The following is a 27549-nucleotide window of genomic DNA, read 5'->3' on the forward strand; positions in this document are numbered from 1 at the left end:
ATAGAGGTCAGCTGTGATTATACTGAATGGCAGAGCAGTGTCAAAGAACAAAATGGCTTACTTGTGCACCTAATTGTCTATGCTTCTACATTCAATTTGCATTGGAGCTAGCATGGGAGGCAAAATGCTGGTCATTAGAAATCATGGTCTATCCATCGACAACTCGCCGACAACTAGCCAATGACTGATTCACAACACACAAACAAGTGGGTATTATGCATATAATGGAACCTTGCTGCCAGAATTTTACAGAGCAGAATTTCAACACCATATTGAAATACCATCTCTGATTGTTGAATTACTCTCTCACAGTCCAGGTGCATCTAACTTTGTGCATGCTAAGACTCAGTGTGCACTGTGTATGCCAACAATCTCAGCATCAACAGGGCATCAGGAAAAATCTATAACAGGCAATATTAGCCAGAAATGTTAACTATTCACCCTCTGCACCATGTTAATACATGCTTTTTGGAGTGCCCTAATGTTCTTATTTAGTTCTCCCTTCAATGGCTAGTGTAAGGTTGCTGATTTCCAATGAGAGGGAAATGAATGGTTGCAGGATGATCTCAAGAGACTCTTGTTATGTATTTAATATTTAGGTAATGTTTGAGTAATGTTGTGCATGTTATTAGTTGATTAAGCATCCTTGTTTAAATAATTTTCGTTACGAGTTATATGAATAGCGTACATCATCACACCACCACGTGATACCTGCGCACCTCGCTCAAGGTAAACATGAAGTTAGACCCGCATTCCAGGTCTGCCGTGTCTTCCTGTGAATTCATTTAATGTTTTGAAGTTACAAAACATAACAACTCTGGCTCCAAAAAAAAACTGGTTATAGACAGTGGGAGTTAAGGCAACTTCTACTAACGATGCTGAGGTGAACTTGTAAATATTAGGTACCTTGATTGTAGGTACGTGTTTGGGAAATTTTGAATTCATCAGCTGGTGGTGCAAGTACTGGGATATGGTATGTTATGTGTTGGGCATGCTATGTGTTGGGCATGTTATGTGTTGGGCACGCTATGTGTTGGGCATATTATGTTAGCGCCAGAAGCACTTCTAGGCTGCCCCAGTATGTTCATCCTTGGACTGTGTTGATTGTTGATGCAAACCACACATTTCACTGTGTGTTTCAATGTGCACGTAACAAGTAAAGCTAATCTTTGCAAATCTTTAAAGTTGCATTGACTACACAACCATTTTTGCCAGTAGGCTGAAATCCTGCAAAATCAACCAAATTAAGTTTAATTATCATTCAAACATATATGGATACAGTCGAACAAGACAGTGTTCCTCTGGGGCTAAATTGCATAACAATATATTCAAAATAGTGAGAGAGAAAAAGAACACACATCATTATGCAAGAGAAACACATGTATAACCCAAGTCCCTGAGCAACATGCAGACTGATGGTACGGCTCCCAGCAATTCAGCCTGTCATTCCACCAATTGAACACTGGAGGAGAGCACTGACAGGAGAGGCCAGCTGCCAACCGAGCACGTACTCCATGTTATATTGCCTCCAGCAGCATCTCACCTGGACTGCAGCAGGATGCCAGCCCCCAGCTTGAGGCCTAGTCCTTGCTACAACCAAGGCTACGCTGCTGCCTCATCACCTGTCTTCACCACCAAACAAGGGAACCAGGCTTGTGGCATCTTACATTATCAATGTCCAACAGGGTTTTGTGATTGAAAGAGAAATGAACAAGACAGTCACTGGTGGTTACAGTGCACGCTGGTTTTGTGCACCAACTCAGTAATAATAACTCTTGCAGTTACATTTCTATTGCCTTGAAAATTTGAATCATAGACATTAGAATCCATCACAGCTGAGAACTCCCAAAGCCATCTTGCTCTTCTACAGGCAGATATCTTCATTTTTTTTGTGCACATGTCTCTTTGGAGGAGGTGAAGAGTGGGCTGTGATTAGGGTTTCCAACTGTCCCGTATTAACCGGGACATCCCGTATATTGGGCTAAATTGGTTTGTCCCATACGGGACCGTCCTTGTCCCGTATTTCCCCCGCTAAGGTAGAGCGTTCCTATGAAACCTTTCGGGCTGAAATGGCATAGAGCGAAGAAGAAATTACCATTAATTTATATGGGAAAAATTTTTGAGTATTCCCAGACCTACTAAATTAAACCAAATAACACATTAAAAGGCATCCGTTAGTCTTGCGAGACCATGGATCTGCGCCTGGAAAGTCTTCACTCTCCAGGGTGCTGACCTGGGCAAGGTTGTATGGAAGACCAGCAGTTGCCCATGCTGCAAATCTCCCCTCTCCACGGCACCAATGTTGTCCAAGGGAAGGGCATTAGGACCCATTCAGCTTGGCACCAGTGTCATCACAGAGCAATGTATGATTAAGTGCCTTGCTCAAGGACACAACACGTTGCCTCGGCTGGGACTCAAACTCACGACCTTCAGCTCGCTAGTCCAATGCCTTAACCACTTGGCCACGTGCCCACATATAGTAAAAGCAGGAATGATATGATAAATACACAACCTAAATAAAGTAGAAATAATGTATGTACAGTGTAGTTTCACTGAACAGGATCGCCAAAACCGATTTGTAGAAAAAAAATCAGCATGTACACGCATGCGCACGTCATGTATGCACACGTCGCACATGTGCACACAGGTGTCCGCGCAAGGCTTCATGGTCATAGTAGTCTTTCTCGGGGTAAACACAAGTATCCCATATTTGACTGCTACTTTTGACCCTTATTTGGGAGTGAGAAAGTTGACAACCCTAGCTGTGATACAATAAGTTTTCATGCTAACTTTAGTGTGGCATGATCTTCTTACTATACCATTCATATGCCAAGCTACCTAGATGGGTTTTGGCTTTTATTTGAAATGTTGTGAACTGTTACCACATTTTTAGTGTGGACTGATAAATGCTTTCACACAATTTTAGTAGTGTAATATCACTTCATTTTACATGAGAGAGGAGAATCTAATAATTCTCACTTACATTAAAACCCCTGTTCCAAATGCTTGAAGACAAGAAATTTGTGTTAGTACAAACTCTTTTAATTCTCTGATCAGTTTCAAAAATCCTGAATATTATTTCACTAGTGATTAGTAAAAGTTAACATTTTTTAATCTTGTATTAATATAGAAGGAAAATAATTGAAGTGAAACTGGGTTTTTCAAGAATATACTTGATACAGTTCATGAAGTGACTGCTAAACAGTGTAAATAGGTTTTTGACAGCAATTACGACCTGAGAATAAATTACTATTAAAGCAGATCTCCTGAAGGATTCTAGAATGCATGAGAGATCATGTTGCTTATTAATACAGTACCATAAATTATGATCTAATAAAGAGCCCATTTCATCTTAGTTTTAAAAAAAGCCTTAACTTCATTCCAATACTTCACTAAAAGTGATGCATTTCAGAATGGAATAACTAAATTAATTTTGGTAAGATAGTTTAAATGTAATTTTGGTCTGGTTTTTGTTCTAGATTTGGAAAATTTTGATTCAAATATTGACTGTGAACCATTCAAGAGAAGCAACTAATCACTGATGTGAAAACGGAACTAACTCTATCAGTTCCATCAAAGATGTTATATCAAAATCCACAGTGCCAAATGTAATTATCTTTTCTTTAGGTAATATTCACAGCAATCACCTTTCGAGAAAAAAGTATGCAGAAATACATAAATTGCTAGAAAGAAAAATTGGTGTTAAAGATAATTATAGATGCTTTGCAACAACTTTTAATTACAGATCTAATGACAGACTTATCTCAGTTGAAATTACTGTACATAACCTTGTTTGACTTCAATCTGGGCATGATCTTGGTTGGTCCCAGTACCATCTCATACTTGCATATTCTGCCTACATCTACAAAGTGCACAATGAGATCCTTAAAAACACTCCAGCTCCACCATTAGAAAGAAATGCATTGATAGGCCGTGCTGTCCCTTGAGACTGCTCTCACTAGTCAATACGATCATGGTCAAGTTTGTACCACTTTCTTACTCAGTTCCCATATCTAGAATTCCTACAACTTCAGGCTCAAACGCCCGCAGTATTTCAATGATAAAGGGAAAATTCCAAATATTTACAGTTCTATAAAATAATGAACTTCTCTTTATGCTGATTGAAAACGGCTGAGCTCAGAAGCTTACTGAGGACACCTTGCTCTAGATTTTCAAAGTTCAGAGTAAATTTATTGCCAAAGCATGTATATCATATACAGCCTTTACAGGCAGCCACAAAACAAAGAAACACAACAGAATATCTAGCCTGAAATAGATGCTCAGCATCCACTCTCCAGTCCAGATGGAGCCAGTAAACAATGATTCCTTGGGCAACATTTTCCAGATAGTCATTCATTTTAGTTTTACTACACCTTCTACTCATTATTTTTATCTTCATTTGGCTTTTGAAACTGTTGGAGCATGGGACTTGCAGTCTGTAGTTCGATCGAGTGAGCCAGCACCCTTCTATCTCCGAGAAAACTCCAGAAGAGAAATGTGAGCTACCAGGAGGAGAAGACCATAAGGGAGAAGAGATATTGGAGCAGAATTAGGCCATTTAGCCCATTGCGTCTGCTCCACCATTTCATCATGGCTGATCCATTTCTCCTCTCAGCCCCAATCATCTGTCTTCTCCCCATATCCCTTCATGTCCTGACCAATCAAGAATCTATCAACCACTACCTTAAATATACACTTACCCTCCACAGCTGCCTGTGGCAAAGAATTCCACAGATTCACCACTCTCTGGCTAAAGAAATTCCTCTTCAACTCCATTCTAAAAAGATGCCCCTCTATTCTGAGGCTGTGTCCTCTGGTCTTAGACTCTCTCACCATAGGAGACATTCTCCCCACATCCACTTTATCAAGGCCTTACACCATTCGATACGTTTCACTGAGGACCCCCTCATTCTTCTCAATTCTAGTGAGTCAGGCCCGGAGCCATCAAATGCTCTTCATATGACAAGCCATTCAATCCTGGAATCATTTTCATGAACCTTCTTTGAACCCTCTCCAGTTTCAGCACATCCTTTCTAAGATAAGGGCCCAAAACTGCTCACAATAGTCCAAGTGAGGTCACACCAGCGTTTCATTAAGTTTAAACATTACATCCTTGCTTTTATATTCTAGTCCTCTTGAAATGAATGCTAACATTGCATTTGCCTTCCTCACCACAGACTCAACCTGCAAATTAACCTTTAGGGAATCCTGCACAAGGACTCCCAAGTCCCCTTGCACATAAGTTTCTTCTGTATTTTCTCTCCATTTAGAAAATAGTCAACCTTTTCATTTCTTCTATGAAAGTGCATGACCATACACTTCCCGACACTGTATTCCATCTGCCATTTCTTTGCCCATTCTCTTAACCTAAGTCCTTCTGTAGCATCTCTACTTCATCAAAACTAACTGTTTCTCCACCTATCTTCATATCATATGCAAACTTTGCTACAAAGCTATCAATTCCATCATCCAAATTATTGACATATGATGAAAAAAGAATCGATTCCAACACAAACCCCTGTGGAACACCACTAGTCATCAGCAGCTAACCAGAAAACATTCCCTTTATTCTCACTCCTTGCCTCCTGCCAATCAGCCACCATTTTATTCATGCTGGAATCTTTCCTGTAATAGCATAGGCTCGTAGCTTGTTGAGCAGGCTCATGTGTGGCACCTTGTCAAAGGCCTTCTGAAAATCCAAGTACACAACAACATCCAATTCTCCTTTGTTTGACCTGCTTGTTATCTCCTTAAAGAATTCCAACAGATTTGTCAGGCAAGGTTTTCCCATGAGTATACTATGCTGACTATGGCCTTTTCCATCATGTGTCTCCAAATACCCCAAGATCCCATCCCTAACAATTGACTCCAACATCTTTCCCACCACTGAGATCAGACTAACTGGCTTATAGCTTCCTTCCTTTTGTCTCTCTTCATTCTTGAAGAATGGAGTGACATTTGCAATTTTCCATTCTTCTGGAATGAATCCAGAATCTCGTGATTTTTGAACGATCAGAATCAGATTCAGGTTTATTACCACTGGCATGTGTCATGAAATTTGTTAATTTAGCAGCAATAGTTCAAAGCAATACATAATATAGAAGAAAAAAAATAAAAGTAACTAAATAGGTAAATCAATTACAGAATATGTATATTGAATAGATTAAAAATCATGTAAAAACAGAAATAATATATATTTTTAAAGTGAGGTAGTGCTCATGGGTTCAATATCCATTTAGGAAACAGATGGCAGAGGAGAAGAAGCTGTTCCTGAACTGCTGAGTGTGTGCCTTCAGGCTTCTGTACCTCCTACCTGATGGTAACAGTGAGAAAAAGGCATGCCCCAGGTGCTGGGGTCCTTAATAAAGGATACTGCCTTTCTGAAACACTGCTCCTTGAAAATGTTCTGTGTACTTTGTAGGCCAGTACCCAGGATGGAACCGACAAAATTTATGATCTTCTGCAGGTTCTTTTGGTCCTGTGCAGTAGCCCCCCACCCCATACCAGACAATGATTCAGCCTGTCAGAGTGCTCTCCATGGTACATCTATAGAAGTTTTTGAGTGTATTTGTTGACATATCAAATCTCTTCAAACTCCTAATGAAGTATAGTCGCGGTCTTGGCTTCTTTATAGCTGCATGGGTATATTGGGATCAGGTTACATCCTCAGAGATCTTGACACCCAGGAACTTGAAGCTGCTCACACTCTCCACTTCTGATCCCTCTATGAGGATTGGTGTGTGTTCCTTTGTCGTAACCTTCCTGAAATCCACAATCAGCTCTTTTGTCTTACTGACATTGAATGCAAGGTTTTTGCTGCAACACAATTCAACCAGCTGGTATATCTCGCTCCTGTACACCCTCTCATTTCCATCTGAGATCCTACCAGCAATGGTTGTATCATCGGCAAATTTATAGAAGGTAGTTGAGCTACACCTATTCACACAGTCATGGGTATAGAGAGAATATAGCAGTGGGCTAATCCCACACCCCTGAACCAGAGTTGATCTTCACCAAGGAGGAGACATTATCATCATGCTGCACAGATTGTGGTCTTCCAGTTAGGAAGTTGAGGATCCAATTGCAGAAGGACGTACTGAGGCCCAAGTTTTGTAGCTTATCGATCAGGACTGCAGTAACGAAGGTCTTAAATGCTGAGCTATAGTCAATGAATAACATTCTGACATAGGTGTTCATATCGTCCAGGTGGTCTAAGGCCATTTGGAGAGCCACTGAGATTGCATCTGCCGTTGACCTATTGTGGCGATAGGCAAATTACTAATTTACTCATTACTGATGCCATCACAATCCCTTCAGCCAGCACTTTCAGAACCCTAGGGTGTACACCATCTGGTCCAGGTAACTCATCTTCCTTCAGACACCTCAGCTTCCCAAGAACCCTCTGCCTAGTTATGGTAACTTCCCACTCTCCATGACCTCTGACACCTGGAACATCCACGATACTGATAGTGTCTTCCATAGTGATACCAGATGCAAAATACTTACTTAGCTCATCCACCATTTTGTTGTCCCCCACACTACCTCTCCAGTTTTGTTTTCCAGCCATCCAATCTCTATACTTGCCTATCTTTTACACTTTATGTATCTGAAGAAACTCCTGATATCCTCTTCAATATTATTGTCTAGCTTACCTTTGTATTCCATCTTTACCTGCTTAATGACTTCTTTAGTTGCCTTCTGTTGGTATTTAAAAGCTTCCCAATCTTCCAACTTCCCATCAATTTCTACTGTATCATATGCCCTCTCCCTGACCTGTATGTTAGTTTTGATCTCTCTTGCCAGCCACAGCCAGATCATCTCTGTTCCAGAAGCTCAGAGATAAGACAAGGGGTTATGATCAACTACATTTCTCGCCGATTAATGCATCAAGGAAGAATGAAACATCGAGGCAAATGTGAAAGAGAGTGAGTGGTTCTTGGAGAGGTCACTAGAGGGACAGCTGGCTCATGTTGCTGCCCTTGGAGGGTCTGCTGGTTCATGTCACTGCCTTCGGAGAGGCATCTGGTTCACGTCGCTGCCCTCAGAGAGTCGGCTGGTTTGAGTTTCTCCCCTCGGAGAGGCTTCTGGGTCCTGATTCTCTTAGAGATCTTATCTAAATTCTGAGATTAATAGATTGGACTGTAGTTCATATCTTTTAGTTCGATGTTTCTTTCGTGTTCTCACCCATTCTTTCTTGTTGCCAATTGTCGAGCTGGGGGTTTGATTGATCTATTAGTTTTTGTGTGAGGGACGGGTTAGGGTGGGTTTTGTAAGTTTTTTTTCTTTTTATGCAGGGGTGATTGAAGTCTTTCTTCTAACTACTTTTATCGTTTTCTGAAATTATGGCTATCTGGAGAAGAAAAGTTTCAGAGCTGTTTTCTGCATACCAACTTTGATAATAAAATTAACCTAAAACGAACCTTTGAACCTTTTGAACCACCTGAACCTTTGTCTATCCCTTTCAGAATCCTGTATATCTCAGTGACTTCACCTTTCCCTCATCTAGGTGCTCATTCTCTTAAATCTGTGTGGCAATAGGCCAAACTTAGCCAAATATTTGGGTAACTCCCCCAATTTAAACAAGATTAAAGTCCTATACTTTAGAATGAGTGAAACAGAAGGTTATGGAGATAAGGTTTTAATCAGCCCTTAAACTTTGAAATTATGCTAATCTAATTTGGATCTTTTTAAACAGCATGACATATTCCTGCATTTCCTCGAACTTTGGGACGTGAGAAGAGCTGTACATAGAATTGTAGATAATCTTGCACAACAATACTAAGAGCTCTCAATCTGAATGTCTTTTAAAAATTGTAATTGCACCCACCTCTACAGGTTCCTCAAGCAGTTCATTATATATATCCACCACCCTCTCTGTTGAAAAGTTGCCCCCTCAAGTCTCTTTTAAATCTTTCCCGTCACAACTGAAATCTATGTCCTCTAGTTTTAGACTTCCCTAGCCTGCTGCATGAAACAGGAATTCTTATTTCCCAAACAGGAACATCAGAGTAAAATTAGTCCAGTTATGGACTTCAGTAAAACATTTGACAAGGTCCCTCATGATAGACTGATCTGGAAGAATCAGGCATACAGGACCCACAGTGACTTGGTAGATTGAATTCAATATTGTTTTGGCTGTAGAAGATGTTAGAGTGAGTTTTTGGGTAGATGATTCATTTACACTTAAATGGCTTGGCCACCAGTCTCCTGTTTGACAAAGTACTGCGGATTGAGTTCATTTGTAACAATACATTTCCTAAAAGCTGTGAATACCAACTTTTCAAATAGCGATTGCCCTTTGTGTTTAGCGTATAAATATCGAGCCCACATTGGGCTAGCAGACCTTTCTACCGAAAGCGTCTCCGTCTGTATGATGCCTGCTGTACCTTGTTGTGTGGAATAAAGAAGCTGCTTTGTACCTACCAGTGCCTCTGTCTCTCCGGTGATTTCGACCACGCTACAACAGAAGACACAGGGTGGAGGTTGGAGGAGTTTTATTCTGATTTGAGGTCTGTGATCAATGGCGTTCTGAAAGCATTACTGCTGGGACCTCTGCAGTTTTTCTATGAAGATAGGCAAGATAGTTAGTTTGCAGATGATAAAATAATTGACCGAGCTGTAGATCCTGAAGAAGGTTTTCAAAGGATACAACAGGATATAGATCATTTGGAAATACAGACAGAGTACGGACTGATGGAGTTTAATCTGGTCAACTAAGAAGTACTGTACTTTACTGGATTACATACAAAAAAAGTATATTTTACTCTATAAAACATTTATGCAGGGGAATCTTGGGCTACAATGTGACAACACAAGCGGGGATAGTAAAGAGTACATATGATATGCTTATCTTCACCTGTCAGGGTGCTGAGTAATTCTTTCAAGATGGTGCCAAATTCCATATTCTGTTGAGGTCACAGCTCAGAACTAGTTTTTTTAGGCTTTTCTTAGGGTTGTAGGGATGGTATTGGGGACAGAGAGGGGAGTTAGGGATAAGGTTAGAGTTTAGGGACAGGGATGTGGAGGAATTATGGGACAGGGTGGAGTCTAAGCCTCTGCTCCATATTTGAAATTAAGTGGTGTGGGAGTGGCAGGATGTTTGGCTGTCAGATCACGGTCCTATCATCAGAGAGACCAGAGTTCAAGGACCAGTTTTCGGGATCACTTCATTAGCAAGTCCAGTGTTCGAGTCCTGAACACTGCTGGGTCCTCATTTGTCACTGTCTACGAGTTCTGGTTGTATACCAAAAATCAAAGCTTAAAGATCAGTTGTAAGTCCAGGACCATGCTGGAAATTTGATAAGTCCAGATTGAAGATGATCCAAGCCAAAGATTGATTGGAAGTCCAGAACTTGAGGCCCATTAGCAAAAGCCTGGGTCTGCAGATCTCTGCAAATTCGTTGGGAAAGTCAGGGCCCAATGTCTGCAAATCCACGGGTCTGCTGGAAACTAGAGGCTGAAGATGCCCTGTCCTGGGGTATGTCCTTTGCTGGATGGGTGGGAGGGAGGATCGGTGCTTGTTTTGCTGTTGTTGCTTTGTTGCCTGTTACGTCCTGCTGTGCTGTGTTGTGTTATGTGTTATTCAGCTGAGTATGTAAGCATGCTACGTTGGTGCCGGAATACGTGGAGAGACACTTGCAGGCCGTCCCCAGCACATCCTTTGGTGTGTTGGTTGTTCACTCAAATGAGACATTTCACTGTATGTTTTGATGTACCTGTAATAAGTAATCTGAATCTAGGTGTATGGAAGTCACATTGCAACTGTGACTTAGGCCACGTTCGGAGTAGTGCGTGCAACAAAGGAAGCATATAGAGACTTTGGAATGTGTAGAAAATATTCTTCAGGATGATGTCTGGATTAGAGGGTAGTAGATATAAAGAGAGGTTGGACAAACTTGGATTGTTTTTTCTGCAGTGTCAGAGGAGAAGGAAAGACCTGAGAGAGATATATAAAATTATGAAAAGTATAGGTAGGATACATATATTCCCAGGTGGAAACATCAAACAGCAGACAGTATAGATTTAAGGTGAAATGGGGAACATTTAAAGATGTTCAAGGCAAATTTTCTTTACAGAGAAAGATGTGGGTGCCTGGAATGCACTGCCAGGGAAGTGATAGAAGCAGATATGATAGTGACATTTAAGAGGCTTTGAATCAGGCATGTGAACAGGCAGGGAATGGATGGCTGTGGTCCATGCACAGGTTAATGGGATTAACTTAATTTGGCATCACAGTAGTTCAGCATTGACGTGCTTATCATTTACATGTTGCCTTTCAGTGTTTATGATTGGCACTTAGCCAGTACTCATTATAAATACCTTTGGACACAGGAAACTCAAATCAGCAGAGACGGGTTTCAAATGACCTATGTTTAAGCCAGCAGAAATGTAATAGACACCATGAGAAACTAAGGAGGAAATTGCTTTTCCACTTTTATATCCATTGCTTCCACATTAATACTTCTCTTGAAGGTGTTGATTCTTGGCTGGGCGGTTTCCAAATAGCTGGAAATCCTTTGGCTGCCATTCAGTGGTGTGTGCATTGGACATGAAATTGATATTGTGACAAAGTCCAATGTCCACTGAGAATAGTTTATCAATCCTAGAGAATTGTCCTCAGTGTTGGTCATTGCTATGTTTCACAACAACATTGTGAAAGTTTATTATCTTATTTAAGACTCCAGTTGTTTAACACTTTTTGCTTTTGCATTCCTTCAGTGTTGATGAGCCTGCTGCCACATTTGACTGGACAGAATGACTAAACCAAATCTGTCCAGCGATGAGAATAAATATTCTATTTAAATAGACTAAATAAATAAATCAGATTCCTTTGTTGGCTTCTTGTAGTTATTATTGCTGATTGCACAATAAGGAAATTGTTTTTACCTTAGTACACATTACGATCATTACATTGTTTGTGAACTTGCAATAATAACCATAATTCACTTTATGGAGTACATGTTTAATAGGAAGAGGTACTTAATATTCACTCAGAACATCAGCTTTCAAAGGGAAGTGTGGTGCAGCATTATAAATTATCTCTGTTGAAGAGGATTATATTTGGAACTACTTCAGACTTTAGAGCTATGATACTTACAAGGGCAGGGAGGGAAATTTAGTTTAGAAGAATGAGGGAGGATTTCATCAAAACCTATGGAATATTCTAAGGTCTAGGTAGAGGCACACACTCATCCAAACAGATCTTAATGGTCGGTAATAATTGTGACATACTCATCCAGATTTGAAGATGAAATGTTGAATACAGTCCAGTCCACCGATTCAAAGCAGTTCTGTGCTTCCCTTGTCCATACCTTCTTGGTCCTCTGTTCTGGTCCTCAGTCTTCAGCCTCTGCCTATACTCATGGAGTGGAAGTACAGCCAGGTGATCAGACTTGCCACACTGTGTTGTTTCCTCTGGTAATACAAGTGATTTGTTGATGGTAATTATTTAGTGACTTTTTCAGGCTAGCATGGTTAAAATTACCCAAAATAATGGTTAAGGCATCAGAGTGAGCTGTTTTGTGCAAGTTGATCACAGTGTTCAGATCATCTAGAGCCTGTTTGTCATTGGCAACTCTGACATCATTTATACTACTGGCAAGTCAAAGAAGTTCTCCCTTTCTTTATGTTGCTCCCACTTAAACTCTGTCAGTTCTGTGTTCCTCAGTCAGAATGCCATTGTTGTCTTCCATCTAACGTTTATTTCAATTGTTCTTTTTAATTTCAAAGGACTTCCCAAAATCATATAATTTTGCCAAATAAATTCACACCAACTACTCTTAGTATATTTATGTCTTTCTATATTCCCCTTTAACTGGTTGAATCTGATGTTATTGCCTCACCAAACAGTATACATTTCATCCTGGCAGGAAAGAAACCTTGTATTTGGTGAAAGGATTAGTAGATTGATTGATTTTTAGCTATCTTTTATACATGCAAAGAGTACAATAATCATTACAAATGTTCTTATTCTTTGTTTCTGTTTCCATTTAGAGTGCAACAAAGATGATCTTATTGATGTATTGACCCAGTGCTCAAATGCACAAAGGCTGATTACTGGTCAGACCTACAATGCTATGTACGGAAAGGTATGAGATCTGACAATTTTGTACTACTTTTCAGTATGTTTTGCATATTCCTAATACATTGGCAATGAGCTCATGTTCTCAGGTTGTATACACATTCATTTTATAGCCTTTTTGTGTCATGGCAAAACTGTAACAAGGTGGGGAATATATAAGCTTTACTAAGCTTTCTTTCTAGTATTAATTTTCTGAATCTTCTCACTGTTGACTCACAATCAGCGTGCAATGCAAAAAAGGAAGGAAAGGATTGGTTAGGGTAAGGGTTGTACAGGGATCCTACAAAAAATACCAACGAATGTTCTCCAAGAGTCACTGTTTACTCACTTTTCACCAACAGAACCTGAAATGAAGGTAGGATTCCAGATGAGTTGAGATTCTATCTCAAACAATGCCCTTCTACTAAGCAATCCTCTGAGGAAACCTGTGAGCTGGAGATTGACATTTTACAATCTTGGGCTCGTTCAGGACTTATTTGAGCCACGTTCCTGCTGATTTTAAGAAGTGTGTTAAGGGCATAACTTTTCAGAGCTTTCAAGATGTTTCTTTAAGAGATTGTCTTTGGAACCTTATATTACAAAATCAGTAAATGAAATAAAGCATATGGATTTGACATGTTTCAACATATTAATAAACATTTGGATTTAACCATACTTCAACAATGGAAATTATAATCAATGAAATAATATCTTCACTATAAAATTAACAGGCAATTTAGAACAATGGATGAATGGATTGTAAAAAAAAAGTATCCCATAACAGAACTGTAAATGAATAAATAAAATAATTTTTCCCTTACTATCATATCAAGCCTTTTCAGAGTGTCACAACACTCAATAACCAATGATTACCTTTAATCTCTATCACAGGCATCCTATAGGCAATGACGGCAACCAACTTCAAGGCAGTAAATTCCTGCAAATAGCAAACAGACAAAGGACTAAATTGTTTCTATTTTGTTTAATTAGAGCATGAGAGCATTGCTGTCAAAGACAGCATTTATTCCCTATCCCTGTTTGCCCTTGAGAATTGAGCTGCCTTCCCTTGTCTGCTGCAGTCCTTCCAGGGTTCTAGGTACTATGTCCACAGACGCAACAATGATCCATTTTCAAGCCAGTTCAGTTTGTGATTGCGGAGAAGAAGCTGCAGATACTGCTGTTCCCTGCCCTCATTTGATATAGCAGAGGTTGAAGTTTGGGAGATGCTGTTGAAATATGTTTCTTGAATAACAGCAGTTCACTTTGTAACTGGTTCACACCGCAGCCAGAGAGTACCAATGGTGGAGAGCATGAGTAACCAGGGTAATGTTTGAGCTGCTGATTAGATTTTGAAATGTAGCTTGAAAGAAAACTATTCACTTGAACTTTAGTCAAATGGATTACTTTTCCTTTAATGGTGCAATAGAAACTTTTGACGTTTACCTGAGCAAACACATCACTCTAATGCTCTAAGTGAATGACAATGGATTAGAAATTTGTTCACACATCTTTCATAGAATGGTTTTGTTCAGTTGAAGATCGAGTTAAATCCAGTAGAGTGATTTTACCCACTTTTCTCGATGCTTTCACGTCAAGGTTTTCATTCTCCCTCTCATATTCTCAAACTTAAAAGTTCTTCATATGATGTCATCAGTGGCACAACAGACACCAGGCAATTGCAGTGATAGTTTTAACTGAACTGTTCTTCAAAATGACAGTTCTGATTTACCTGAAAAACATCGTTCCAGACTGCTACAGCTGATCGTTCTTTATTCGTATTTTGCTCCTTGCTTCTACATTGGCAGGGTCACTCAGTCTCTGTACTCATGAAGACTTCAGCTATTTTCCTTCAGGTAACAGGATCATGTATAATGGACTGGGGTACATAGAACATAGAACAGTACAACACAGTACAGGACTTCCAACCCTCGATTTGGTGCCCTTTTAATCTACTCCAAGATCAACCTCATGCTTCCCTCTCACAAAGCCCTGCATTTTTCTTTCATCCAAGTGCCTATCTAAGAGTATCTTAAATGTCTCTATTATTCAGTACTGTGCAAAAGTTTTAGGCATATATATAGAGTATGTATTGCACTGTACAGCTGCCACAAAAAGAACAAATTTCATGACCTCTGAGAGTGATGATAAACCTGATTCTGATGGGTGTCTCTATTGTGGACTGAGAGTGGGAAGGGGGCAGGGAGACGAGAATTACAGTTTACGGAGAAGGGGGAGGGAGAGGGAAGCACCAGAGAGACATTCTGTAATGGTCAGTTAACCAATTGTCTGGAATCAAAAGACCTTGCTTGGCATCTCAAGGCCAGGTGTGTGCACACAGTGCCATGCCCTGCCCCTGGCATTCCCTCTCTGCCGCCTGACACACACCCCTCCCACTGTGCTCCACCCTCGCCATTCCCAACATTCTTTGTTTCCTTTGTTCCTGCTAGATCCACAAACTCGCTCTCCGCTCCACCTTGACAAACGCAGTATTGTGCAAAAAGCTTAGGCACCCTCTGGAGTATGGAGTACTGTGAAAAAAAAAATTTACAACAATGAATAAGTTGAACATTTCTGAAATAGAAAGAGAATCAGAAATTGAATCTGATATGGACCATATGCCCAGTGAAGTATTAGAATCAGGTGATGGATTCCTTGATCCAAACAATGCTGATACTCTATCAATGGAGTACAAACCAATTCTATAGGAGAGACATGCCCCTTTATATATAAAAGTGAAAGTCTTATGTATGTGTGTGTGTATATATATATACACACACAGTATATATGTATGTGTGCCTAAGACTTTTGCATAGTACTGTATCTGCCTCTACCACCACCCCAGACAGCATGTTACACACACCACTCTCTGTGTAAAGAAACCTAATATCACTGTGTTAAAAAAACTTACATCTGATATCCCCCCCCCTGTACTTTTCTCCAATAAGCTTAAAATTATGCCCTCTTATATTTCATATTTCTGCCTTGGGAAGAAGGTGCTGCCTGTCCACTCTATCAATTCCTCTTATCATCTTATACACCTCTATCAAGTCATCTCTAATCCTCCTTCTCTTCAAAGTGAAAAGCTCTACCTCACTCAACCTATCCTCATAAGATAAGTAAATCTCCTCTGCACCCTCTCTAAGGCTTCCACATTCTTGCTATAATGAGGCAACCAAAACTGAAGACAATATTCCAAGCGTGGTCTACCCAGGGTTTTATTGAGCTGCAACATGACCTAACAAATCTTGAATTCAATCTCCTGACTAATAAAGGCCAGCACACATAATCCTTCCCAACCATCATATCATCTTGCACTGTGACTTTGAGGGATCTGTGGACATGAACCCCAAGATCATTCTGTTCTTCCACACTATTAAGAATCTTGCCATTAACCTTATTTCTACCTTCAAATCTGACCCTCCAAAGTGAATCACTTTATACTTTTCTGGATTGAACTCCATCTGCCATTTCTCAGGCCAGCTCTACATCCGGTCAATGTTTCACTGTAACATCCGACAAACTTCAACACAGTCCACAACTCCACCAGCCTTCATGCTATCTGCAAACTTACTAGCTCACCCTTTTGCTTCTGCATCCAAAACTCACAAAAAGCAGGTGTCCCAGAACTAATCTCTGTGAAACACCATTGGTCACCACCATCCAGATAGAATATGCTCCATCTACCACCACGCTCCACCTACTGTGGGCAAGCCAACTCTTAATCCATGCAACCAAGTTTCCCTGTATCCCATGCTTCATGAGCCTACCATAGTGGAACTTGGCAAAAAATTTACTAACATCCATATATACCACATATACTGCTCTACCTTCATCAATTTGTCTTGTCACTTCCTCAAAGAATTCATCAGGCTTGTGAGGCAGGACCTGCCTCAAACAAAGTCATGCTAACTAACTCTAATCAGACTCTGCTTTTCCAAATGCTCACAGATCTTGTTTCTGAGAATCCTGTCTAAAAGGTTGCCCCACCACTCATGTATATGTTTCCTCTTCTATCCCTGATTGACCCTACCCTCACTCTTGTCATCCTCCTGTTCTTCACATATAGAACGCTTTGGGGTTTTCCTTAATCCTACTTGCCAACACTCTGTCATGTTCCCTTCTAGCTCTCCCAAGTCTGTTCTTAAGTTTCTTCCTGCCTAGATGTTCAACATCTCCAGCCAACATAATTCCTTCATCCTACCATCCTTTCCCTGCCTCAATGGGACAAACCTATCCAGAATCCCTTGGTAGGTGCTTGCTTGCAGACATCCCCTTTGTGGAGGCATTCAGAGAATACTCCTGTCCTTACAGAGAGATCCTGCCCCATCTCCTGCCAGCAATGTCTGACTTGAGCCCTGGATGATCTCTGGCCTGTGGCAAAAAAAATAACTTCTAACAATGTTTCTCACAGTTTTCTCCAGGTTCTAGCCTGTTGGGTCAGTCTCACATTTGGGATTATGTGAAATAGTTTAATGCTGTCCATGTCAGCTACACCACCCTTATGAATGCACTTTAAAAAAATTGATTAAAACGGTCAGATAAGACCTTCGTTCGTCTGACAAAAACATGTTATCTTTGATCACTCTCAGTCTTTCCAAATGCAGTCTAAAATCTTGTCCCTCAGAAAGTTTTATCCCACTAACTTCCCCACCAGTATTGTTAAGTTTACTGGCTTGTAATTCCTTAGTTTAAACTTACTGCCCTTTTTAAATAAAGCTATCACATTTGTTATCCTCCAGTCATCTGTCACCTCAACTGTGGCCAGTGAACAGTGCCAAATAATTGTCTATTTAAGATCTGGCAGCAACACCACACCAAGTAAGTCATCATCTTGACACAGTGGTTTCAAGAAAACAACCTCTCCCTCAATGTAGAAAAACAAAGGAGCTGGTTGTGGTCTACAGGAGGAAAGGAGACAGGCTAACCCCTATTGACATCAATGGATCTGGGGTTGAAAGGATAAACAGCTTTAAATTCCTCAGCATAAACATCACCGAGGATCTCATATGATCTGTACGTACCAGCTCTGTGGTGAAAAAGGCACAATAGTGCTTCTTTCACCTCAGACAGTTGAAGAAGTTTGGTGTGGGCCCCCAAATCCTAAGGACTTTCTACAGGGGCAAAATTGAGAGTATCCTGACTGGCTGCATTACTGCCTGGTATGGGAACTGTACTTCCCTCAATTGCAGGACTCTGCAAAGCATGATGCGGACAGCCCAGCGCATCTGTGGATGTGAACTTCCCATGATTCAGGATATTTACAGCAACAGGTGCGTAAAAAGGGCCTGAAGGATCATTGGGGACCCAAGTCACCCCAACGACAAACTGTTCCAGTTGCTACTATCTGGGAAACGGTACAGCAGAATTAAAGCCAGGACCAACAGGTTCCAGGACAGCTTCTTCTTCAAGGCCATTAGAATGAAGTATCTGATACAATTGCATTTCTATGTTATATTGACTGTCCTGTTGTACATACTATTCATTATAAATTACTATAAATTGCACATTTAGATGGAGACGTAACGTAAAGATTGTTACTCCTCATGCATATGAAGGATGTAAGTAATAAAGTCAATTCAATTCAATATGTTGTATGCTGACAACTGCTAGAACATCAATAGAGAATGCCTCACTGAAGTTAGCATTGTAGCACTACACTAGGCAACCTGCCAATGCTGTTCTGTGAACCTTGTAATTGAGTTCTCACTCTTTATGCGTCATTATGAAGACACACATAACTTTAATGCCCAAAATAATAGAGCAGAAAATGTTCTAGGTCTTGTGCTCAACAATAGAGTAGCTTCAATATTTAAATACGGTACATCTTGAACTGATGGTCTTGTAACATGTGTAGTCACATGAAGCCTGCAACAAATTGGTAATGAATAAAAAAGAGCGTGAGTCTTTATCACATTTTTGTGACTAATTCAGAACCTTAACACTCGCTATCTCTTCAAGTTATGGGTAACTTTTCTGACAGAGTAGAAAAAGAACGCAAGTTGAAGAGTGAGTCAGATTCTAGTGTAAAGTGCAAACTAGCAGAGTAGCAATGGCAACTTGAGTCATTCAGCACACAATAAAGCTCATTTTGATCTGCATAAATAATCACCTATTTGTGAAGGCCCAACCTCATAATTCAAATGTCATCCAAGATAAAGATCAAAGGCCGTTTGCTTTCAGCTTGTAGCATGAATAGCAATCACTACTTGCCTTCTTAAAATGATAAGCATTACTATTAAATAATATAAAGCAGCAGCTACAGGAAACCCATAGAGATATTATCCTAGAGAATATTAATCTGAAACCGGACACTGCTCGTCAGGGTGGGAGTGAAATACGTAAATGAATCTTGAGGCCTAATTGTAACATACAGCATTATATCAGGGGTTCACTACCTAGGGTCCACGGACCCCTTGCTTAATGGTATTGGTCCATAGCATAAAAAGGGTTGGGAACCCCTGCGCTATACTTATCAAGAAAATTATAAGATGTGGACTTGTTAACATAATCTGACCTCTACCCAGAGCCAATGAAATAGGCTCACCTCCTGATGGTCTGCCGTCAAAATTCATTCAAGACGGAATGGGAAGGATGTTAAACTGCCCCAGCGCCAAAAGATAAATATTACCACTTACTTTCGTGAGGCAGATTTCCACAAAGTAATCCTGATTGTCAGCTCTAACTCTCATGGAGAGCCTGGAGAAACGCTGACAAATATTTAACAATGACACAGCACAGAGACGTCCTTCACTTTAAAAAATCAGTATATTCCAAATGATGATATTCTAAACTTGCGTTTTCTTCATCCTTCTTATCAGCCCAAGCTTGCCTTCCCCGCATTTGTTAGGGTCAATTTAATTAGCCCTTATTCTTATCATCAATTGACATTCTCATGGGTCCAGTGCCAACAACAAAACTGTTTTAAGGAATCACTTTTCTTCCAGAGTGACTTCATGTTCCTTTGATAGTTCTTAAACAGAGGAAGGTGCACATTATTCTCAACATTGCAAATTCATTTCAACCTAGTTTGACCTTTTATTTTAAAAGGTAACAATGTTGCTGAGAAATCAGATCTATTAGAGCCTTTTCTTGGCATAAATCACAAGTAGAAGGGATTTCTCCAGGGATAGATCACACCATTCCGGGTGAACTTCTGTCCATTGAGTAGCTTGTTCAATTCACCTTAGTGATCTGAAATTTTTTCAACCATTATAACACATGGGGCTAATAGTTTCCTTCTTGCCATCCTACTAAACCAAACATTTTTCAGGTGATCTAAGGAAAAATTCTTTTTACTCAGATATATGGTTCAAATTTAGAACAGAAGAGGTGGTGGAGAAAGAGACTCATAAGAATTTTTTAGACAAGTAATTGAATCACCAAGGCATGGGAGGTTCTGGGCCAAATGCTAGTCGATGCAATTAGTGTAGATGGGTACTTGATAGTTGCCATGAGCATCGTGTATCAAAAGCCTTTTTTATGTGTTGTATGACTCTATAAATATAACATAATGCAAGCTGCTCAAACGTTTTCCAAAGTTCTTATTATGTAAACTATCCAACTATCCAATTAACCAATTTCCCCCGGGATCAATAAAGAATGACTACGACTATGACTATAAAAATGCAAACAACAGGAATTCTGCAGATGCTGGAAATTCAAGCAACACACATAAAAGTTGCTGGTGAATGCAGCAGGACAGGCAGCATCTCTAGGAAGAGGTACAGTCGACACTTCAGGCCGAGACCCTTCGTCAGGACTAACTGAAGGAAGAGCTATTAAGAGATTTGAAAGTGGGAGGGGGAGGGGGAGATCCAAAATGATAGGAGAAGACAGGAGGGGGAGGGATAGAGCCGAGAGCTGGACAGGTGATAGGCAAAAGGGGATACGAGAGGATCATGGGACCAGAGGTCCGGGAAGAAAGACGGGGGGGGGTGACCCAGAGGATAGGCAAGGGGTATATTCAGAGGGACAGAGGGAGAAAAAGCAGAGTGAGAGAAAGAATGTGTGTATAAAAATAAGTAACAGATGGGGTACGAGGGGGTGGTGGGGCATCAGCGGAAGTTAGAGAAGTCAATGTTCATGCCATCAGGTTGGAGGCTACCCAGACGGAATATAAGGTGTTGTTCCTCCAACCTGAGTGTGGCTTCATCTTTACAGTAGAGGAGGCCGTGGATAGACATGTCAGAATGGGAATGGGATGTGGAATTAAAATGTGTGGCCACTGGGAGATCCTGCTTTCTCTGGCGGACAGAGCGTAGGAGTTCAGCAAAGCGGTCTCCCAGTCTGCGTCGGGTCTCACCAATATATAAAAGGCCACATCGGGAGCACCAGACGCAGTATATCACCCCAGCCGACTCACAGGTGAAGTGTTGCCTCACCTGGAAGGACTGTTTGGGGCCGTGAATGGTGGTAAGGGAGGAAGTGTAAGGGCATGTGTAGCACTTGTTCTGCTTACATGGATAAGTGCCAGGAGGGAGATCAGTGGGGAGGGATGGGGGGACGAATGGACAAGGGAGTTGCATAGGGAGCGATCCCTGCAGAATGCAGGGGGGGGGAGGGAGAGATGTGCTTAGTGGTGGGATCCCGTTGGAGGTGGCGGAAGTTACAGAGAATAATATGTTGGACCCGGAGGCTGGTGGGGTGGTAGGTGAGGACCAGGGGAGCCCTATTCCTAGTGCTCACCTACCACCCCACCAGCCTCCGGGTCCAACATATTATTCTCCGTAACTTCCGCCACCTCCAACGAGATCCCACCACTAAGCACATCTCTCCCTCCCCCCCCCTGCATTCTGCAGGGATCGCTCCCTATGCAACTCCCTTGTCCATTCGTCCCCCCCATCCCTCCCCACTGACCTCCCTCCTGGCACTTATCCGTGTAAGTGGAACAAGTGCTACACATGCCCTTACACTTCCTCCCTTACCACCATTCAGGGCCCCAAACAGTCCTTCCAGGTGAGGCAACACTTCACCTGTGAGTCGGCTGGGGTGATATACTGTGTCCGGTGCTCCCGATGTGGCCTTTTATATATTGGTGAGACCCGTCGCAGACTGGGAGACCGCTCTGCTGAACACCTACGCTCTGTCCGCCAGAGAAAGCAGGATCTCCCAGTGGCCACACATTTTAATTCCACATCCCATTCCCATTCTGACATGTCTATCCACGGCCTCCTCTACTGTAAAGATGAAGCCACACTCAGGTTGGAGGAACAACACCTTATATTCCATCTGGGTAGCCTCCAACCTGATGGCATGAACATCGACTTCTCTAACTTCCGCTAATGCCCCACCTCCCCCTCGTACCCCATCTGTTACTCATTTTTATGCACACATTCTTTCTCTCACTCTCCTTTTTCTCCCTCTGTCCCTCTGAATATACCCCTTGCCCATCCTCTGGGTCCCCCCCCCATCTTTCTTCCTGGACCTCCTGTCCCATGATCCTCTCGTATCCCTTTTGCCTATCACCTGTCCAGCTCTTGGCTCCATCCCTCCCCCTCCTGTCTTCTCCTATCATTTTGGATCTCCCCCTCCCCCTCCCACTTTCAATCCCTTACTCACTCTTCCTTCAGTTAGTCCTGACGAAGGGTCTCGGCCTGAAACGTCGACTGCACCTCTTCCTAGAGATGCTGCCTGGTCTGCTGCGTTCACCAGCAACTTTTATGTGTGTTGCACGACTATGACTATGGCTATAAGAATGCATTTGTCATGACATGAACGAAGTCACTGGAGAGACACTGAAGCTAGTGGATATAGAAGTGTTTATTCAACAAAAATGAGCAACGGGCATCCTATTGAGACACTCTTGGAAGAACAGGCCTGCTGGACTCAATATTATATGACATTTTGATATGCTAAAGATCAAAGGTAACAGCAAGACAATGCTATGGTTACAATGTACCTACAATGCTTCTTTTGAATTAAATATAGTTTTCAAACTCCTCCTTCCTCACACTCACACTTCAGACAAAGTAGTATTTGTCTGAACAACGCAAACAACAGGAATTCTGCAGGTGCTGGAAATTCAAGCATCACACATCAAAGTTGCTGGTGAACGCAGCAGGCCAGGCAGCATCTCTAGGAAGAGGCGCAGTCGACGTTTCAAGCCAAGACCTTTGTCCTGACGAAGGGTCTCGGCCTGAAACGTCGACTGTGCCTCTTCCTAGAGATGCTGCCTGGTTTGTCTGAACAAATTAGCTGTTAAAATTAGTATTTGCAAGAAACCATAACTTCGGAATACATTCTAAGACATTTTCCAGCCTTTAGTTCTAGAGTTACACATCTACGGGGTGCTCATTGCTGACACCTTACTCCATCATTGGAGATGTCATAGAGCAATGATAAGTCGCTCATGGTGGATCAAGGACCTTTAGTTAAGAGGAAAAGATATTCCCAGCAGTAAGAAGCCCACTCCAACGAAATCTTTAGAGATACGTAATGTTCTTGGACCTTTATTATAAGCAAAGTATTTGCAATTTAAAGAGTTTGCAAAACCGAGATATGTGATATTCTGCAGGAAGACCCTTGGCAGATCTCTCTCAGGTCTCCCCACCTGCTGTTTAATGCAGTTTGCTGAGGCCACTCATGCAGTCAATGTGCAAGGAAAGTGTGAAAAGGCACTGGGATTTTACAGCATTGCTGCCTTTCCACAAGTGCGGGCGTGCATCGGCTGCCCTCCTCTGTGCATGTGAGCTCCCTTCAGTAGTTTGATCCCTTTTCTCAACAGAATACTCCTCCCACAATTATCAGATTCTTCAGATGGTACGTGTAATGTTTCTAGGAAGACACCTGATATATTGATCCTAGGGGAATCACACTGGCATATTATCTCTGCATACAGCAATACCCGAAGGGAGGGATGGTGGGAGGGGGCAGAGGGTTATCCTCATTTTAAGTGACCTCACACCAATTCACAATCCTACCAAAGGTGCTGAGTGCCAATTCAATGAAAGCATTTAAAATCACAGAAAAATTGCAGGTATGACCATCAGATCAAGGAGCAGAATGATGCTATTCGGCCCATCGAGCGTGCTCCGCCATACCATCATGGCTGATTTATTATCCCTTTCAACCCCATTATTCTGTCTTCTCTCCATAAGCTTTAATGCCCTTACTAATCAAGAACCTATCAACTTACTCTTTAAATATACCCAATGACTTGGCCTCCTCCACCGCCTGTGGCAATGAATTCCACACACTCACCACACTCTAGCTAAAAACCTCTGTTCTAATGGGACGTCTGATCAGTAATATTAGAGTAATATTGTAAATATATTGTTTGATTAAGTATTCTTTGTTGTACAAATAATTAAATATGGTTATATGTACATGAATGGCATACATCACCATGCCACCAGTCATACACGCACACCTCACTTAAAGTATAAACGGAACTAAGACCTGTTCCCTGGGTTCCTGTCTTTTTGCTTTCAATTAGTTTTATGCTTTGGAGTTTCAAGACATAATAACATCCTTCTATTCTGAGGCCCCTAAATATGGGCAACAACCTCTCCATGTCCACTCTATTTTGACCTTTCAATATTCAATAGGATCCCCCCCCCCCCCATTCTTCTAAACTCTGGAAAGTACAGGTCCGGGGCCATCAAATGGGTCCAGAATATTCTGAAAGGCAAGGGCGAGCAGCCAGTTGTCTTGGTACATGTTGGTACTAATGACATAGATAGGACAAGGGAGGAGGTCCGGAAGAGGGGTTTCTTGGAGTTAGGAAGGAAGCTGACGAGCAGGACCTCCAGGGTAGTAATCTCGGGATTGTTACCTGCGCCACGTGCTAGCGAGGGCAAGAATAGTAGGATCAGGCAGATGAACGCGTGGCTGAGAGACTGGTGCAGGGGGCAGGGCTTCAGATTCTTGGATCATTGGGATCTCTTCTGGGGGAAGTATGACCTGTTCAAAAAGGACAGGTTACATCTGAACCCGAAGGGGGACCAATATCCTAGCGGGAAGGTTTAATAGAGCTGTTCGGGAGGGTTTAAACTAATTGGGCAGGGGGATGGGAACCGGAATGACAGAGCTGAGGAAGGGGAAAACAGAAATAAATCTAAGATAGTGAGCAGTAAAGTTGTCAGGAAAGACAGGCAGGTGATGGGGCAAATTTGTAGCCATTGGGATGAGTTGCAGTGTAATCAAAACGAAAAGAACCGAATATTGGTCTTAATGTGTTATACTTAAATGCACGCAGCTTAAGGAATAAGGTGGATGATATTGTCATACAGCTACAGATTGGCAGGTATGATATTGTGGCCATCACTGAGACATGGCTAAAGGATGCATGTCTCTGGGAGCTGAACATCCAAGGATACATGGTGTATCGGAAGGATAGGAAGGTAGGCAGAGGGGGAGGCATGGCTTTATTGGTAAGAAATGATATTAAATCATTAGAAAGAGGTGACATAGGATCGGAAGGTGCAGAATCTTTATGGGTTGAGCTAAGAAATCGCAAAGGTAAAAGGACCCTGATGGCAGTTATTTATAAGTGTAGCCCCCCTGACCACCCTCAGGGTCGCTCGGCTCACTGTCGTCTAGGGAAATAGCCTCGGCCCCACCAAATTGGGTAATTAGTTTGTGTGGATGCTGTGTGATGTACTCCACCCCACCCGAATAACAGACAATACACCAGACACAATAAATGATTTACAGTTTATAGATATTACTGGAACTATATAATTAATAGAGAATAAAAGATAAAAGGAAATAAAAGGCATCACACTTATCAAAGTTCAAATCTCTTCGTGCACAAAACAGATGGAGTTCAGGACCCTTCTTCTTCACCCTACGACCCCTCGGACCACCTCGACCGGCCGCCTGGGACCAATAACGGTGGTCGACCAGACGCTCCACACGAGTCCGTCTCCGTCTCCCCTCCTCGGCGAACGCCCCGTTTGGGGTCCAACCCTGTTAGCGGACTCACAGCACCTGGTCCATCCTCTGTCTCTCTCTCCCGTCTTCTGCCTCCAAAACCCCGCGCATACAAATCTTCCAGATACAACAAATCATAACAACTATCCCAATTGGTTCGTAACATCCTCTTATCACCCCCGAACCCACAACAAGTGTCTAGCTGGAGACTTTCTCAGCATTTAACATAACAAAGAAGCATTCCCGAGTATAACATAACGAAGAAGCCATTTTAATTAGCCTACGACACCAACATAAGAGACGAAACCCCCTTACACTGTCCCCCCACCAAACAAAGTCATGTCCTCATGACTTCTGAATAACTCGCCAACCAGTCCTGCAGACTCCCAACACACACATACACAGATACACACAGTGACAGTGCTCCCCAAACAGTGGACCTTACTCCCGTCCCATGGGCGCTACATAGGCCAACCTATCTGGGAGCTTCTTAACCCTCCGAGACCTCCATACCCCCTCACCTAAACCCAAAAGACTCACATACTACTAGGGATACCTTGGGCCTGCTTGCCAACTCCTCCCTCACTCAGGCCACCATTACAACTCGGAGCCCCCTGTGCCGTGTCCGGGGCCCCGCCTCTCCTCCTTCCTGATCCTGCCGTAACTCAGACTGCCCACAGCTAACCCTCCCCACTACACCTGACTCAGTGGGAGAAGGGCCAAGGGTCTCTTCCTCAATCACAGGGAAGTTAGCGAAAGGCAGCATGTACCACACGTCCAGCACATCATCCTTCGAATCCGTATCCTTCCTCATTCCCTCGATCGTTAGTCGCTGTTTAAGTTTCTCCAAACTGAAACATTTAGCCGGGGCTACCCCTTCAGCCTCCTGTAGTCGAGACGTCAGCTTCTTCGGGGACTCCTTCAACTCTCGCCACAGCCTCAGCAGTTCTGACTCAGGGACTCAGGGACGCAGTTACCCCACCAGCTTCTTCCACCCTGACCTGAAAAGCAGCAGTTGAAGGATGGTCAGCCTCCAGTTTTTTCTTCCTGATGACATCTTCCAGGTCAACTTTCAGATTTTCCACTTCATTTAAACTCGCGATAGTCATCTTCAGGTTCCTTTCAAGCGTCCGCCTCCCTTTTCCGAGATCTGTCCTCCATTTCTTCACCTCCTCGGGAGTGTAGTCAAACTCCCTTCCTTGGGCTCTCAGTTTTCTGTTGACCTTAGTCAGAACACTTCCTTGATCTCCCCAACTTGTAAGTCTTCCAATCTTTTCTGAATCGACGTCTTGAGTTTCTGTTGATCCCTTCGAAGGTGGGTCATTGTTTCTTCTCGCTGGATTAATTCATCAGTACATGACCACAGTGTCGGCTCGGAATTCCGTTGCTCCTTCTCCACGTTGATGAGCGTGAATTCCAAGTCTACAATGGTCGTCCCACAAGTGCGGCACTCAGTCTCCGGCCGGCATTCTGAGCACTCAGTTCAGCGGTGCAAATCCCCTCTCTTCCCTGTGTCTCAGTTAGATTGACGACCTGGGTTTCCATCCCCAGGTCCACCACCATCTGTTCCAACCCCAGGAAGTTCAACTGGTATGTCGGGTCATTTTTTTCACATT

General features: G+C 42.2%; 1 protein-coding gene and 1 long non-coding RNA gene across 3 annotated transcripts in view; one reads left to right on the top strand and one right to left on the bottom strand.

Annotated features, from left to right (window-relative positions):
- The window catches only part of LOC134344881 (annexin A10-like), a 101614-nt gene that overhangs the window by 9943 nt on the left and 64122 nt on the right, over window positions 1-27549 (top strand). Inside the window, exons 1-2 of one of the 2 annotated variants that reach the window (XM_063045005.1) lie at window positions 10168-10477; window positions 12994-13088. In XM_063045005.1, coding sequence (XP_062901075.1) covers window positions 10420-10477; window positions 12994-13088 — 153 coding nt within the window. In that variant the 5' untranslated portion in view covers window positions 10168-10419. Of the gene's footprint in view, window positions 1-10167; window positions 10478-12993; window positions 13089-27549 lie in introns of those variants that run through there. The other variant, XM_063045004.1, reaches the window with a different exon arrangement.
- LOC134344883 (uncharacterized) lies at window positions 1494-14322 on the bottom strand. The gene is made up of 4 exons (XR_010017548.1): window positions 13934-14322; window positions 12232-12414; window positions 9424-9563; window positions 1494-2064 (listed from the first exon to the last, which is right to left on the bottom strand). It is a non-coding gene; the product is annotated as an uncharacterized LOC134344883 (long non-coding RNA).

The sequence above is a fragment of the Mobula hypostoma genome, chromosome 4, assembly GCF_963921235.1.
Source record: "Mobula hypostoma chromosome 4, sMobHyp1.1, whole genome shotgun sequence".
Lineage (NCBI taxonomy): Eukaryota > Metazoa > Chordata > Chondrichthyes > Myliobatiformes > Myliobatidae > Mobula > Mobula hypostoma.